The following is a 17,696-nucleotide window of genomic DNA, read 5'->3' as shown; positions in this document are numbered from 1 at the left end:
TAATGGCGTCTCGTGCTTGTACTATGCTCGTAATCGGCGGAGCGATCCGCCTCGCGCGGATCTCCGATCCGGAGCCACCGAGGTTATCCGGCCTCGACGGAGGGATCCTGGATCGAACGACGGCAACGCGGCGGAATCGACCGTTGCGTTTGATTTATTGCTGTGTTGTGTCCTGCAGAGACTCGGAAAATTATGGTCGTCGCCGCCATCGACCGGACAGGCCCGGAAAATGGCGTCGACCTCGCTCGAGGAACAACTGCTACCGGTTTGATTCGCGAGAAACGAAAGATATCTGCCCGTTAAACGATTATGCGTATCGGCTGTTATAGGGGTAATTAGCGTCGGGCAACGACCAACGGGGACGACGCTTCTGCCCGAAGGCCAACATGGCGGCCAATTGGTCCGCGGCGCGTGAACGGACTCGGCAAATTGCCTCGCCGATTCCGGTCACGATCTCGCGCCAGTCTCTCTTTTTTGCAACTGAAATTCTGTTGTTTCGATCTCCGATAGGTGAACTGGAGCTCCGTTGTCCCCGATCTCTGATAGGTAAACTGAAATGTCTCTCGCTGTCCACGGAGAACGCGAGCCAACGTAACTTTGAATTTTTATCGAGCCGCGGGTTCTTCCGTTTGGACTTACGCAAAACTGATCTCTCTCGACCGTGGAACCAGTAAAAATGATAATAAACCGTGTTGAATTCGGCCAAAGAAATGATCTCGCCAACCATTTTTAGTGGAACTACGGAGAGGTCTTTGTAAGATATTCGCGAGACTTTATAGCGCGTCCATGTTGGTGCTTCCACGAGATGAATACTTCAGCGACGACCTTCGATATGCATAAATCAGTTTAACGCGCAGCTGGCCTCCACGGCTTTTCGCGCGACAGCCAAGTTAACGCGCAAGTTCAATATTATAGTTGCAGGGCCAACCACCTTCTAGCCTAAGTGATCGAAAATCAAACGTGTTTTCGCGTCTCTCGGTCGATTAGCTCGATTGTGTCCGTGTGTGTCTCTCCGCGTATTTGCGACTTTGTGTGTGTGCACGCGTGTGTGTATGTATGCGTGTACGTATGCGTTGTACGTGTACGCGCGTATGTACGCGTGTGTATGTATGCAGTTGTATAATACGTACGGGCGTACGTCAGCCGCGTGTGTACACTGTGTATACAAACGGATACATGTTTCGGTCGTTCCCTATGTACAAATTATCTGTATATATGTATACCGGCTTATCGTTTACGTCTAAAAGCAACTCGCGCGAACTCATACACATCGGAACAATTTACTTTTGGTACTGTTTCGCGGATCGGTTCCTCGAACGTGCACGATATTACGTCCGAGCAGCGCGCGGCCGACAAAGAACGGCTAGGAAAGAAACGGAAACGAGATATATTTCTGATTAGGCGAGTCGTCGGTCGTTCGTCCCGGTTTGCGTTTTTATGCTCGTTCATTTAATTTATGCGAATCGCGTAACGGAACGATCCAGGAACCGATCGCGGTTTTTTGTTTTTTTTTTCTGCTGCGACTGGTACACTAGGCTTCAGGGTGTGCTTAAGGTACACGTCACAGGTAAATTATGCTACCTTAGTCTAAGCGTATCAAGGGACGGAGCGTTGGACGGGTCGAGGATTACCAGAGCCGAAAGTCTACATCCTCGATTTCCACGTTTTCTTTTCGGGTCTTTCGCAGTCCGGCTTTTTTGCGGCAGACTTCAAGGATTTTCCGATTGCGCGATGCGTCCCGTTTCCCATCGGTTATCTCCACGTTCATCCAGCAGTGACACGACGCGACACGGAACCATGTAACGATTCCTCGCTAGCAAGTCCCCGGTGTTTTCTAATTACTGTCGCGCGATTAGAGCCGCCGGGGACTTCGGCCGCTAAGAATCGTTGCATCGACCCCATCAACTGTCATACGTTGTCGCAGGTTAACAATTTCGTACAGTGTCACGCCCTGCCCGTACCTTATCGTGTCAAATCCTGCTAAACGATTTCACTGTTTTACAGTTTGGTACGCGATTATACACAGTGTAGAATATAATATTGAGTTGTCGTTGCAGGCGAGAGGACGCATCGAACGGCCACAAATCTCGATGAAAAGCGAACGCGAAAGACCCGAGAAATGGTGACGAACTGTGGGAAACGCGTTGCCCCCACAATGAACGATTCGAGACTTATTTGTTCACCAATGTTCGTAGCAAATAATTAGAGTCTCGAGACCCGCGGCAACTGCGGGAACGAGAAACGGTTGGAATTTCGTTTGTCCCTCGCGACGATAAGGGGAAAGGTCGTGCTGGGTCCCAGACAGCGGATACGCAAGCTCGATCTCTTCGGCGTCGGATCTCCCTCCGATCGAACGCTCGTCCCTTTCGACAAACCTGTGTTCTCTCTCTTCCTCTCACGCACGCGCACGCAAACTTAAGCTAGTAGAAAATGAGCCTTCTCCTTCATCCTGAATTTTTTGTCTTCGTCTTTCTCCTTTTCCTCCTCGACCCGGGTCGAATTTTGCGACAAAAAGGGCGAGCGTGCGGGACGCGTGGACACGATGGGAAAACTTGTGATATGTGTTCTCTTACGCATCTAGGAAAAACCAACACACTTCTTCTTGTGTCTTTCTGCAAACCCCTACCTCTTTCCCAAGCACACGCGCAAGCACACTATTCTCTCACTCACACACTTTCTTACTGTTTCGTTCTCTCTCTCTCTCTCTCTCTCTCTTTCTCTCTTTTTTCTCTGTCTCTCTCTTTCTCTTTTTTGATATCCTTTTCGATAGCCACACTTGTCGACTGCGTTCGCGATAACGAGAGACTCGGTGGCTCGTTGTCCCAGGTAGCAAACCGAGAAGGGTTAGCTGATAGATTTTCCTGTCAAACGGTTATCGCCGCGAACACAGCTTCGGACCAGTGCCACGCTAATCAGAAGTACTTTGTTTACGTATATGCGGTTGCACGGACGAGTTTCTCTTGCCAGTAGGACCGCTGTTCACCTGTCAACGTTCCCCGAGATCCTCAAGTGCGACACGCTGTAGGTACTAACGATAACAAATAATCTCGTGGAAATGCTACACCGTGAGATCGAGAAGAAGTTTATTTAGACCGACGAGGATCTCTCCACAAAGTACTGAGACCTGCGGTTGTCAAAAGTTTACGAGTTGACGCCGTTTTTTTGTCTATCAATATAATCCAAAGGCAGAGTAGATTTTCACTCGTCATTCAAAACGATCGTCGTTTGTAGAGTACAGTATGGTGTCAGTGATTTTATGGATAGGTCGGGACTGTGAACGCATTGCTCGGTAATTTGTGCGAATCTAACGCGACGGAAAGTTAAACGAATTTTAAGACGAATATTTTATTCCGAACTTCTAAAAGACAATTTTGATAGATTTCTATTTTATGCAATTAGTACAGACAATTTCTATTTTGTTGAAAGATCTACCAGTTTTGGCAAGAATATAAAGAGTTCGTTCTAGGAAAATGGTCTATTTGGAGTATCTGTTCGATAGTAATTTAAGCATCGATACGAAAAACGAGCATGTACGTTCTTAGAAAAGCGAAGGAAATTTTAAACTTGACGAAAGGGTCCGAAGGATTTCGATGACCTTTGGTGAACAGCGCAATTCTCGAGCCGCGTGCCACGTGATTTTGTTTCTGTTCTTCGATACAGGTGGTAATATACTCTTCACGCGCGCGACGATCAATTTTGAGACACCCCGAGTGGTTGTGAAAGTATCTGAATACATACTCGAAAGGGATCGGGAAACTTATCCGAGATTGTTCTTACGTTTTCGGATCGCTAAAATTTTCCAGATATTTCTAAGCTTTTATAGTGTAGCTATCAATTTAAGAACACAATCGTGGAGATCCTAACAAAGATTCTTCCAGGACACCGAATAATTTAAGTCTGCCAAATTTGTGAAGAATATGCTTCATAAATGTGTACTGCCGTCTTTAGTTAAAATCTATCGGCTAATTCCCTAGTTTTCAGAACATTTCAAAATCTCAGGTTATGTCAGGTCTAAAGAGGGCAGCATATGTATTGTTTCTAATTATTCATCAGAGTAAAATATTGAAAATTTTAATGTCGTTGAAACTTCTTAGGCGTCCTGGATACGCTGATCCCGTTCGAGCAGCATAGCAGCAGAAATCGTTCACAACGATCGGAGTCCAGTTTCGCGTTATCTTTTCAACATTTTCGCACGAACTCTCCGTTTCCCGGTACTCGGTCGATACAGTAAAGGCACGCAATAAGAAATGGAAGGATAGATATATCATGAAGGAGATACAAACACGACGGGACGCGTGTCACGCTCATTTCCTTTCCGGATTACGTTCTAGCCGTCCGCGCTCTGCCATCCGATCGCTTACGGCTCACAACTGTACGAGGGACCACGTGATTCTTCAATCCGAAACAAAACAAAAACATTGCCATTCAAACTGGAAACGACCCGGCAACGATGACAACGAAAAAAACGAAAACGACTGTTTGATCTTGAGGAAAAAAGGAAGCCACGATATCCCGGCAATCAACAAATCCGACGATTTTTATATGTAAAATAATTCCGAAGCAACGAAAAACTGATTTTGAACCGCCAAGAAACAGTTTCTAATTAACCTTCGCCGCGGGCAACCTGGAAACGTCGAAGGCCTTTGCGCGAAGAACCCCGGGAACGTGCAATTCTCTTAACGGAACCCAGCCCCTCACCCTTAAACGTTAATCGTTAAATTTAATTAATGAAAATCCTCGAGTCGCGGTCAAGAACTCTCATCTCTCTGTCCGTCGGTTTTCCTTTCTCGGTCATTCTCACTCTCTCTCTCTCTCTCTCTCTCTCTCTCGCTCTCTTTCTCTCGATTTTTTGGTTTTCTTAGCGTACGTACGTTTATTGTTTATGAGATGTGTGTATAAAAAAATATGAATCGTTTCATTTCATCTATCAGAGGTAGATACGCAGGAAACAGAAGCAGTATTCTTATCTTTCTTTCGTCTTCTTTTCTTTCTCTCGTCTCTTCTCCCGTTACTTTTTCTTTCTCTTTTTCTTTTTTTGTTCATATCATTATAATTATTCAGTTTTGTATCTTTCTTTACGTAGCCGTTTTGTTTTGCATAGTAACAACAACTATTGCCGAAGAGCCATTTTGTTCTTTTCGGTAAATCTATTTATCTCTCGCGCTCTGTCACTTTCTCTCCCTCTCACTCTCGCTCACAACTCTCTCTCTCTCTCTCTCTCTCTCTCTCTTGTCCATTTTTTCACCAGAAGTCTACGATCTCTAAGGGTATCTCTGTGTGTGTTGTGTTTGTTTACTGGTTTCGTGTGTGGCTATGAGCGTATGTTCTTTTTTGTGTGTTCGTCGTGTGTTGGTGTGATTTAATCGAATCCTTAAGTAACGCCGGCGGAACACCTTACACGTCTTTAGCCCCCCCTCCCCCTCCCTTCCCCTTCACGGCAAGTTCGTTCCCGAAAAAACGTTTGAAGAAACCGGTGGATACGCGAGAGGAAACGAACGTTATCATCGGGGGAACGAAACGAAACGAGACGCGACGCGACGAAACGGGAAAACGAAATTGAAACCTAAAAACATAGAACGGATGCAAGTGTGCGTTCGTTTCGCTTCTGTTCGCGAGATTCCCTTTGCCAACGATCGCGACGGGACGTACAGATCGCAAAAAAAAGGAAACAATACAAAGAAAACGGAATACACGCGACTACATTTGGTTAAGTGCTCCCCTTCCATTCCTCCCCTAGCTCCCATCGACAAAAAACTGCAAAGAACGGACACCTTACGTACGATTGTATGCGCACACGTAATTACGTATAGGAGGAGTGTTTTTATGCAAGTTAATATGTACAATTTCTAGGACAGAAAATCAACTATACAGTAATAATAATAATAATAATAATATTAACATTAATAATAATAATAATCCTAACAAAACATGGAACGTTAATGGAAAGTGGCAATACAGCCCCGCGCGAACACGCGACGAGCCCTAATTAATTCTGTACACTATCCGAGAGAGTATACATAGTTTGCAACACAAAACGACAAACGAGCGTCCAGTTCCCGTGTACACGAAGAAAGCGCGCTACGAGGAAACGCAAAAGCTCGCGGGGAAAGAATAAATGAATAAACGGGAGGAAAAGCTCGTGACGCGTGTCGAGTGTGACGAGAAGCCGCCGGCGAGAAAGTCGGATCTCAATTCGCATTTCGATTCTCTTCAAATTTTGAGTACGACCCGACTTGCAGCCGCGTATGGTTCGCTCCTCGTCCTCCTCTCCGTCTCCTCGATTTTCTCCCGGTGAAAAACACAATGGAATAAACGCAGCGAAGTTGTTTAGCTTACTCGAATCTTTTCATTCTTGTTCGCATGCTGTAATTAAAATCGTGTACCTTCGTCGTAATGGGTCCTTTTCTCGGCGCCGACACATAACGTCTCGTACCCTGAATTTACTTTCTCTTAGTATTTCTTTTCACTTTGCTTCTTTTTCCTTCGCGCTCTTCTCACTCTCTCTCTCTCTCTCTCTCTCTCTCTCTCACTACTCTTTCTCTCTTTCTCATTCTCTCCCTCTCTCTCTTAATCTGTTTCCATATCTCAATACGCCTTTGTCACCGAAATTCCTCTCCGGAAGTTGCGGTCCGTTTACGGGCGAGCCGAGGCAGGATGTTGACGATCGCGTGACGACGACCGGGTCCCTCTCTGTATCTTTCTCATTCGTACTCTCCTCACTCCCTCTCTCTCTCTCTCTCTCTTTCTTTCGTTCTTCCTCTCTTTCTCATTCTCTCTCCTCTCCGTCTTTCTCTTTCTCGTTCTTCTACGCGTCGGAGCCAGCTCGGCTAAGAGAAAAGGCGCGCAAATGCGTATCAACAGAAATTTGCACAAACCAGCAACGTGACAGCTGGATGCTTTGTGCGAAGTAGCGTCCCTGAGACCTGCGACAGTTGGCGCTAGTGCACTTGAGCAGGCTGGCGTCAGTCGCTACCGGTCCCGCTGTTACCGAAATACTCGCCGGCGTCCCCACGGCAGATTGGACAAGTTCGATTCGACTGGAACAGAAAAAAATCGAGGCACCCGGTCAGCTTCAACAGTGACTACTGAAGGCAGCTTCTAGGTGTTTATCCCTAGAACTCCTCCTAGGTGTTGTGTTCGTACTTCAGTTTTTCAACGAATTTCTCTTCTCTTACGGGATGTTTACAAACAGTCCAATACATTTCGAACTGTTGTATTTATAAAGAGAGACATAGATAGTATAGCTATACCAGTGAATAATCAACTGCTGTGCTCTTGGTTTGTTTTTAGGATTACGTCACTTTATATTTATCGAATAATACATACTACATATTTTTATTGAAAATTAACAAAATAAAGGAATGAACAAATTTATAAATAAATGTGAAGTAAATAATTCCTAAAAACAAACTAAAAGCACAGAAATTGGTCACCTTACAGTAATCAGCTTCACTATCCTATGTGCTTTAATTATCAAAAAATAAAAGATCAAATCACAGAGTAATGTAATCTTTGCAGGTTACAAATGTTCAATGTGTCTATGCTTGGTGACACAACAGACACGTATATTACAGTCTAGTCCAACCCATACCCGACATAAGTATCCTACATAATGTCTATTCATACTCTGCAGATTATGGATCAAATTAGACTAGGATATATACGTTTGCTATGTGACCAAAGTTAGTTGCGCATTTGTGACATGTCGAACCAGAACTAACATCTTTATCTTTTCTGGAGAAGAATTATTGTCTCTGTCTTTCCTTCTATACGTATCTGTCTCCTTTTGGAAATAGGACCGTCATGCCTAGTGTTGTCCACAGTTTCTAAACGCTTTTAGAATCAACGTTACAATAACGCTTGTAAGATACAGCTAGAAATAATATACATTAATAGAAAGGATCAAGGTACAACAACTTACTCTGAGCCACTTGTCGATGCACTTGGAGTGAAACTCGTGAGAGCAGGGCAGCACGCGCAAGGACTGCAAGGCCTCGAAGTCGCACATGCAGACCACGCAGTTGGTCTGGTCGCCCTGGTGCGTTTCCGCGTTGAATTTGTAGGAGGGCAGCTGTTCGACTTCGGCCCTGGTCATTCCCCGCGGTTTCGCCTCCCCTAGCCTCTCCGCTAAGGTCAGCAGAGCCTCGTAATTCTCGGTCGCTGAATCCGAGACGGACAGCGAGGACAGCTCCGCCTGGCTGTACGGGGATAATGGTGGCGGGTTTCTTAACATCGCCCTGGAAATTGCGAAATTTTCGTTGATTACTGCGGTGAGCGAGGAGCATTCGGTTGCGAAGTATCGGCGAGAGAGACGCGAACAGTGTTGCAGATGGCAAAGGTGCTTACAAGAGGTGGAGTAAGAATCCTGGGATAGGCACGGATCCAGGCGGCACGCCTCTCCATCGTCTCAATCGTCTGAAGAAGACGCTACGATCGGCCGTTTGACGAGTTCTCGTCTGAATCATCTCCAATTGACTGTTCCTGGTGTCCGCCGGCATTAATATGGGTGGAGTTGTCGTGACTTGAGTGAGAGCCGGCGGTGAGTACGAATGCGGTAATGGTAATGGAGCACCCGCGGCGGCTCCGACTCGGTGAGGGTGATGGGATTCTATGAACTCTAATTCGACTTCCCGCTGTAACGGACAAAGAAGGAATCGGTAAATACATGCTGCCTCGGAAAGTATCGAGTTGACAATAGAAAATCGATAGCGTGAATCGAAAGTTGCTGCAGTACTTCATCACTGGAAGAATTCTTAAGTTCGTACTATTAAAGACTCTGTCATATTGCTATGTAAAAAGTTTCGTGTAGATTCGCTGCATCGTGTCAAATTACTATATGAACCTGTACGAGTATCCTTCAAGATAATCGCTTGGTTTTCGTGCAAACAGAAGAAGCTTCTTCCAATTCACTGACAAAATACGCTAATTCGACTGCAGAACTGGATGCAAGCTAAAGGTTTTACATCTCGATAGGGTAAAAACTGGAAGTCGGGTGAAATTTAGATCATACCAAGTCCGTAGTCTAGAAATAATTGAAAACGGTAGACGATGTTACCTGTTGTGAGAGCTGGTGGTGCGCAGTATAGTGAGCAGTATGGACGGGTGGTGGAGGCGCGTGAGCATGATGGTGGGCTGCGACGGGACCTCCAGCAGGCGTTGGATATACTCTGGATGGTGCGCCCACTATCGTACCAACCAGGCTATGGGCTGGATGGTTTGGATGGGGCGTAGAATAGTGACCGGGGTGATGTGGAACCTAAAAACGTTTAAACGTTCCCATGCATATCAAACGAAACTCTGAATCAGCGGGAACTTTCCTTCTTTCGCCACAAGTGTGAATCACCGACTCTTACGAATTCAATGTTACTTATGCGAATGGACAGTAAAATTGTGCGTGTTTCCTGCACGCTGAACCCTTCATCCTCTATCTGTCTATTTTATGTATGTTAAAAGATTTCGCTCGTCTAAGCCTTCATTTAACGAATTTATTTAATGATCGAATAGTATCAATTAAAAAGCTAGCCCGAAGTTGTGCAGTTTTGTGAAATCTTCAAATTTCAAAACAGACAGATAAAGACGAACATGTGGGAAGATCTCACTCTTAAGTATAGTCCATGTAAATAAGTATGTTGAACATCAGGTGGTAGGGATAGACCCCTACAAGTTTCTCCGTGCCATGTTCTCACGATCACGCAGTACTTTAGGTATCAACTATAAAGCTAACCCCAAGTTATAACATTGCTGCAGTATGCGTTTGAACTAGATAACCGCGTAGACGCTAGATTTCTCTAGAGTGAAAGACAGGCGATCCAGTATTGCATTTCAGTAGTATCGACTCGTAACGGTTTACGCGAGCAGCTCGCACGGCCGGTACAGACTAAGGGATGCTTACCTGACACGAGTGCGCAAACGCGTGTGCCCCGTTCGGCGTGTATATGCTCTGCAGCTGGCAAGGAATTCTGTAACCTGTCGCTTGAGGATGCCAGGGGGGATCCCCACTCACGGCAACCCCTAAGCCGGTTACACCGACTTGGCCAACGTCGACCACCACAGGCCCGTCCGCCCCTTGCGCAGGATGATGTCCCGTCCCAGCCGGATGATGGGGATGCGTCTGGTGCGCGTTATGCATATTATAGTGGGAGTTATGTAGATTATGGTGAATGTTAAGATTAGAAGCGTGGATCTCGTGGAACGCGTTGTGAATGGACAGAAGGGCTTGGTGTGGTCGCAACGGTTGCGTATGCCCGAAAGATTCGAATCGTTGATGACGACTCCTCATGGTCGGGCTGCCGCGGGCCGACATGCGATTGCGTGGCAATCGTCGCTGAGGCGCCGGAGAGAAATCCCATGGTGGCGGTGGAGTCGGCAGGGACGGTAAAGAGGGTATGGATGGCAGGGTCGTATGCAGCGGGGGCGTAGGCGACGGAGGCGTCGTTTCGCGGACCTCTATCTCGGAAACGGCGCCGTTGCGAGATATCCGACGACGTTTTCTGGATGGAGACTCGCTCTGAAAACGACCAACATATGTTTTTCTATCTTCTTTTCCTTTCATTTCGTGGCGAAGCACGCGCCGCGCTGATGATTTACCTTTCTGCCATCGTCTTGACTAGGCTGTCTGTAATATGGCGGCGACGGCTGGATTTGTACAGGACTCAAAGGTAGCTGATTGGTGGCTGAAAAACACGTACCGTTGGTTAAAGAATCGTAACGAAGAGGCACGCACGGCTAGCCGAGAGAGAGATCGATAGACTCGATGTTTCGAAACTCGGCGCGCGTATATACCTTGGGAACTTCTACGGTACTCCATATCGACGCCGCTGGCTCCCAGCCCCGGGCTCAGGTTCATTAATGGATCACGCATCGTGTTGTCCTGCGAGTGCATACAGTTTTTAGAAATACTCAATTAAGAGAACAAAATCTGGATCAAGAGGTTTCATTGTGTTTCTCTATCCCCGTATCTGTTTCCGGATGCTTACTTGACCGCAGATGTTAATGTGCAGCGGAGGCGAGTTCGCCGGAGGGCCCACGGACTCCGGCGCAAAATGGGCCGGTGGTCCTCTGGACTGAGGACTATGCTGAGGGGGCGGTTTGTAACCAACGCTGGATCCACCTACGTTCCCGTGATACGACACTTCCTTACCGTTCGGTCCGGAAGACGTACCCACCCCAGGACAGTCCCTATATTCGTGCAAAAACGGATCATTGTTAACTACAAATCATCACACAGTGCCACCGATTCGTCGCGTCGCGGTGAAAGTACTCGACGCTTTACAAAAATCGTTAGCGACCATAATCACCGGTTAGCGAACGCCGTCTCCTGCTAATCATCACACTTTCGATTTTTTAAAATCCTGGAGAATGTAGTCCTTTATGCGCTGAATACATACCGCAACTCATTACAGAGTGCGTTGGAAAAAGAAGGAAATAGACACAGAGTCGACTTTTACTTGCTGGCTCATGATTAGATCGCGAATTTTTGCAAATCGAAATAAATAGAATACAACAAATCTGGAACCAGTCGGTGTAGACGTTGGCAGACTTTGTGTTAAAAGTGTTCACATATGAAGAATGATCACCATCTGTAAAACTATTGAATCTAAAGAAAAATTTATTTTAAAATATCAGTGAGAAGTAAGTACCATTTTCGGTAAAATGTCTCCAAAAATCACAAACTTCTTTTTTCTCTATTATCCAGTTTCAAACGCAAGTATGCATGAAATGTGAATTTTCATTATATTCTAATTATTACAGAAAGGAAACAATCCTTAAGTGACTTTTCTATCTTGCTACAGTAGACATTTCTACTTCGCATAAAGATCCGCAGTCTAGTTATTACATTGCCAGACTACAGTTTTTTCATGTAAAACAGAAACAGTTTGTATTCATTACACGATGCAGGAGCAGTAAGAGCTTCTACAGGATCTTCTGACGCGTGTCACAAACGTATCAAATCCGCGATATAGATTACATTACAGCATGACGATTTAAGAACAAGACTAGCACACATGATTCAAGACAGAAAGATTCGAAACCGTGAAACTACTTTTCCCCTTAACCATCGAGTACTTTAACTGCGACAGCGACGGGCGCGCGCTTCGAAAAAAGGAACGTGTTTCTTCCGGAACTCGATTTGCGTCAATTGTCGATCACTCGGCCGTGTGTCGATCCGTTCAAGAATTGCTATGTGCGCTGTACCGGTTCTAACGGGCTTGACGGCGTTGGCCAAAGCGTCAGAGACAAACACACCTATGTATCTACGCCCTCCGATACGGCACAATTATCATCCGCGAGATTCCTGTTCTGTTATCCTTAACTCATTACTAAATCCGAGGGCAGCTTGATTAAACGTAGCCGTTGCTCTAGATACAACGAACGCGTCGCAGTATTATTTCTAGCTGCGCGCAGCTGAACAAATGTAGCAACATCGTAAACGAGGCACTGTTCTGTTTACACGAATCGTTTGCGATATAATAATCAACAAATCGATGCTGACAACGTTCGATCGACTTGCCTTCGATGAGTCGAGCACGCGGGTTTTGGAACACTCGAACGGAGTCGAATGCTATTCAAAGGCTCGACCTCCAAATTGGACCAAATATCGTACTGGTCTACAATGTTCTTTTGTTATTTTTGTTATTTTTGGCGATTTTTAGGTCTTTGATATTTGATTAGACTGAGATTTGAAATTTTGTTATTTGAACATAGATTCAAAGATTAAATTTTCCTAAAATATAAAAATTACCCCAAAAATTCTTTTGTTGTCTAAACTGGACAATGTCCTCCAAAACTTTGGGTTTTGGAAGATCTATAGACTTTAGAAATTGTACTGAAAACTAATTGGACAAGAATCCGTAACTGTATAGTATTTGCTGACAGAAATGATTTGTATTGTAATTTTGAGCTACTGTGATTTAACGTACCGAACATTGTTCTTTTCGTTACTTGACTTTATTGTTTAAATAATTTAACGAAACGAAACTGTGAGTTCTCTGTGCATTGTTCTATGTATTACAACTAGACTGCGGGCCTTTTTGCAATTTCATACGTTATTTCGCAAGAACATGAATTATAGAAACGATTACATCGTTAACTGAAACATAACTTATTGCAGAAAGGAGATAGAAAAGACATTAGACCTTGTTAGTTTGTACGTTTCGCTGAATTTTAAGAATCTGCATGTATTATTTCTAAAAAAAAAAAGATAAAAATGCTTCTAGACCCAGCTGGTTTATACATTTTGTTGCATTTTAAAAATCAGCACGTGAGGTAAGTGCATAAAGCTCCGCGGTCTACTTACGACTTTAAGAAAGCAACGTGTAATCAATTTAATGTATCTATGTATCTGTAAGATCGTGGGCGAACAGTCACGAAAGATTCGGTTAAAATTACAGTGGCGTGAATAAAATTTTTGAAAATTTCTTCTTTAAATTTGTTTCATACGTATTGGAATGTTCAAAAGACGCACGAGATAAATTATAATGTTGCTATAAATCAACTTAGCTCTAAATATTTCCAATAAACAATACACATGTTAGTCAACAATACATACAACAGTACTACTTGTTAGTAAACAACAGTACAACTCGTTTCTCACAACGAGGAAAATGCGACTTAGACCGCTATCATTCTAAAACACTAAAATATTAAAGAACCTCGAGGCAGCTCGAACATTCGATATCTTCCGCAAATAACGGGCGGCTGCACAACAATAAGAACACCAGACGAGCAAAGAATACTCGGTGTATGCTCGTCCAAAACTGATACCGGTATGTACAGTGGCATGCTAAACAAGATAACCAGTGATTAAATGCATAAACATGGTACGCAACGAAAGATACATGGTACACAGAACAAAAGAAACAAACGTAGTAACGTTCGCCAGAGCGAGGAGAACGGAAAAAAAGAATCGTGTTTCGCCATTGACGAACGCCGCGCGATTGCTATTGATCTGAGGTGGTTACCTCGAAGGTCGCGTGCTGTACGGTGTGTATCATGCAGCAATGAGTCGGCCCGGCGAGCAAATTCGGAATTTCCATAGCCGTCATTGGAACGCCGGGGAATACAGAACGATTTTTTTTGCGAACGGGAGTTTGCGCCGCGCCATTCGTGGACACCAGCCATATTCTATTTACAACGTGGATCCTATGTATTTACGTACAGACACGCTTTCACGAACGGCTCGTACCCGCGAGCGAAGCTGACGTCTGCCTTTTTCCTCATGCAAATGCCGGTGCGCGCGCGCGCACGCTAGCGAGCGGACGAGCGAACGAGCGAGCGAGCGAGCTCTCGCCTATGTGTCGCACGCGAATTTTGAACGGTCAGCATCGGCGACGGGATTTTGCGCGTCTCCGTTGACGAAACTCGTCGAGTGGTTCGTACGAAATTCGAATGGATCCTGCGGAATTGCGTGACGGCGCTGCGTCGCTACGTCGAAACTGAAAACGCGTGCATCCCGAGGAGGGCGCCCCTGCGCCCGTTTATTATCGTTGATTAGAATGGTCGACTCCTCGACGATGCCTACGCTGGAAATTAAATACACGCTTGCCAGGCTGGACGCGTCGCTTGGCAAAACACTTTCGCGGCGCTCTCGCTCCGAAGACTCGGCGTAGGTCCTCGAACGGCGCTTGTTCAGGTTCGAATGTTCGAGCTGCTTTGAATTCATTGTGGCCGAAATATTTGATTATTTTGTTTTCTTTTTTCGTGTTAAAGAACACTGAAGCGGTATAATTTTGTTAAAAGCCAGGGAGTTGTAGTTTTTAGAGGTGTTAGAGGGTCTAGTCTACTAGACAATGATCGACAGAAATATTTATTTTCAATACTTTTATCCGAGCCTACGACGATAATATAAGAAATGCGTTTTTTGGATCCCGGTAAGTTATATATAAACCGTAGATTTAATGCCTCTGCAACAAATTTTGAAAAATTTAATGATGTTATATTTCTATCCAACATCTTGACGCAAGGATCTAGTTTGAAAAATTAGTACCACCTATATGTAACCGACGCGACACTCGAAACGTGTAGAATACTGCTAGATACCTATTTCGATTCGGTTCAATGCAAAGTTTGATCTATTCGAACTTGAAACGGTACAAACTTCTCGAACTACTCGAATGTCGCGAGACATTTAATAATTGAGCTTGAATTACCGTGGTCTACTTTTGCCAATACAGATTCAGAATAAAATAGAATGAGCTAATTAATGGTAAAGAATTTAAACCGACTGTAACGAGAGCTAAGTATTTTAGCAGGGATAATAGATGCAAAGTGTGTTTGTATTCTTATCATGCTGTAAGTTGCAGGAAGAGGAGAATGGCGTTCTCTGCGTCAGGCATACAGAACGCAGATCTCTTTCGAAAACGTTTCTGTATTGTTCTCCGAATGTGATATAGCGTTCCAGAAGGCGCGGAGTCTTTTCTAGGCCTGGCCGGCGAATTTTTCACGGGCTCAACGAAAGAGAACTGATCGGCACACTTAACTGCCGGTCGACCGTTATAGAAACCGTTTTGAGAATTATGCCGGCATTGTGCGTTACCGAATTACGCAACTGGTATCCCGGTCAGTGAAAAAAAAGGAAAAAGAAACCGGGCGATAATTATTCGCCTCATTACGTGATAACCAAATCGCGGAACTTCCGATTGCGGGAGCGGAGAATGTGTTATGCGGATGGATCGGGTACGAGTCAATAGCACAGCTGCGTATTTACGAGACGTATACATGTACATGCAGACGTATATATAAGTAACACATGCCTACGAGACGTAGTTTACGTTTCAAAAAGCTAGAAAAGTAAATACAAATAAATTCCATAACCATTTTACACGAATCCGTCTAATGTAGCACGGATAAAAAAAATTATTCGATTGAAATTTTAAGGACAATTATTCCCATTAATCGTCATTTCCCAATAACATATTTAGAGCAATACTATTTTTCTATGTATGATGTACACACCCTGTCTCTTTTTGGACATATTTTTTTACCGGGTTTTTCCTAAAACATACATATCCACTGTATCGAAACAGAATTGGTTGTACATTTCTTTTCTTTCCCTGTAAACATTGTTCTCTATTGCAACCGTTTCCCTATATTGCGACTAATAGGTTTCTTTTCCGTACAATTAATAAACAAATAATGGACGGATGTTAGCGATCGCGTTAATGATTGCAAGATCGTTATTGTATACCCGTTGTGGAAGCGTGGCGGTGGACACTGCCGATACGGGTATTCCTTGTTGCCGGTGTATTGCTGAGGTATCTGGGCATGCTGAGGGTGCTGATTATGGGGGTGCCATCCACCGCGGGCATGTGGCGGCGCCGGTGGTCGCGGGTGAGGCCCAGCCTGGGTGCCACCGGTTATTACGGCCCTGTAACGTCCCTGCATGCCCAAGCCGCGATGCTGATGACTCCCAGGGCCGTTCATTCCCTTCCCCTCGTTCGGTCTCTCTTTTTCGAGCCTATTCTACACCCTTCCTCCTCCGATGTCTCTCTTTTTACCTTTTCTCTCTTTCTCTCGCCACCTGCGTATGTATATATGTACCTATATACAGTATATAGATAATTCTAGCCGCCTCCTCTCTCTTCCCACCCTTCCTCTCTCTCTCTCTCTCTCCTTTTTATCTCTCTTTCTCTCTCCCTCTCTTTCTTTCTCTTCCTCTGTTTTTCGTCGTGTTATCGTTGTCGAATAGCAGGGACACGGGGCGAGGTTGAGCCCACCGTGCAATTTCGCTCGGCTTGTATTTTCTCTCGACGAAAGCCCTCCTCCGAGTTCGTGTTTACGTGCACGCCTCGCAAGAACAGTCCTCCGAGATATCGAAACCTGGCGAGATCATTCAAACTACGTTACACACGAGATATCTCTGGCCTTGACGAAAACGCCAGGTCCACGAGGCTAGGAGAACCCGGAGATTTCTACTTCGTGACCCATTTTCTCAAAATTTTTGGGCCCTGGGTTTCAGACTTTGTTAGACTCTAAACTCAATTTACAGTACTAGACACTTTTAGACTCTATTACATTCTAGTCACCAAACTTGAGGGAACATTCGAACTGGCGGAGTGGAGGATTCAGTATTGTGCACAGTAATACGAAAACAGTGTCTCCATTTTGAATTTTCTTTTCAACATGAATATATAAAGCAGAGAGAATTAAATTCAAAGTTTAAATCCTCACTGAGCCAAAGTTCTAGTTAATAATAGGTTTATGTTTGTATGTATGTATTTATACATGTATGTATGTTTTTATATATATATATATATGTATATATAAAATATTTTTATTTCATACTTTACGTCAAGATGATCTGCATGTTGTGATTCAGCTACTTCAAGCAATACTAGATAGTTATGTTAAAAGTTTAGGTTAACTCCTCAACAACGACATACCAATATATAATAACTTTAAAATGATAACATTACTTTTATAATATTACCGTAAGCTTATTGCCATACAAATACATGAATGGAAAATTATAAGGTATTATTTAATATTATGCGATATGATTGCAATCAATTATATTAGGCCCAACTAGATGTCCTTATATATCGTCGGCGTTGAGGAGTTAAGAATTCGATGTAATCAGAAGACTTTAAAAACTGAAAGATACGAAATAAAAAATTATTATAATACACAAAATAGATTTTGATGAAGTATGCTTTGCTTAAAAAGTAAGAACGTATAACGTTTATATATTTAAAAAA

The 17,696-nt window shown here is 44.2% G+C and overlaps 1 protein-coding gene across 2 annotated transcripts in view; it reads right to left on the bottom strand.

The window, feature by feature from the left end:
* Positions 1–4,795: 4,795 nt before the first annotated feature.
* Mura (ring finger protein murashka) overlaps positions 4,796–17,696 on the bottom strand; it is a 17,848-nt gene continuing 4,947 nt past the window's right edge. Inside the window, exons 1-9 of one of the 2 annotated variants that reach the window (XM_078176991.1) lie at positions 16,187–17,161; positions 10,977–11,178; positions 10,783–10,870; positions 10,588–10,673; positions 9,893–10,507; positions 9,056–9,256; positions 8,347–8,633; positions 7,922–8,237; positions 4,796–7,037 (exon numbers count right to left, since the gene is read on the bottom strand). In XM_078176991.1, the coding sequence (XP_078033117.1) occupies positions 6,963–7,037; positions 7,922–8,237; positions 8,347–8,633; positions 9,056–9,256; positions 9,893–10,507; positions 10,588–10,673; positions 10,783–10,870; positions 10,977–11,178; positions 16,187–16,422 (2,106 nt within the window). In that variant the 5' untranslated portion in view covers positions 16,423–17,161 and the 3' untranslated portion in view covers positions 4,796–6,962. Of the gene's footprint in view, positions 7,038–7,921; positions 8,238–8,346; positions 8,634–9,055; positions 9,257–9,892; positions 10,508–10,587; positions 10,674–10,782; positions 10,871–10,976; positions 11,179–16,186; positions 17,162–17,696 lie in introns of those variants that run through there. The other variant, XM_078176992.1, reaches the window with a different exon arrangement.

The sequence above is a fragment of the Augochlora pura genome, chromosome 3 (genome assembly GCF_028453695.1).
Source record: "Augochlora pura isolate Apur16 chromosome 3, APUR_v2.2.1, whole genome shotgun sequence".
NCBI classification, from domain to species: Eukaryota; Metazoa; Arthropoda; class Insecta; order Hymenoptera; family Halictidae; genus Augochlora; species Augochlora pura.
The sequence above is the reverse complement of the archived record's forward strand: the minus strand, read 5'-3'. Positions and strand labels throughout refer to the sequence as shown.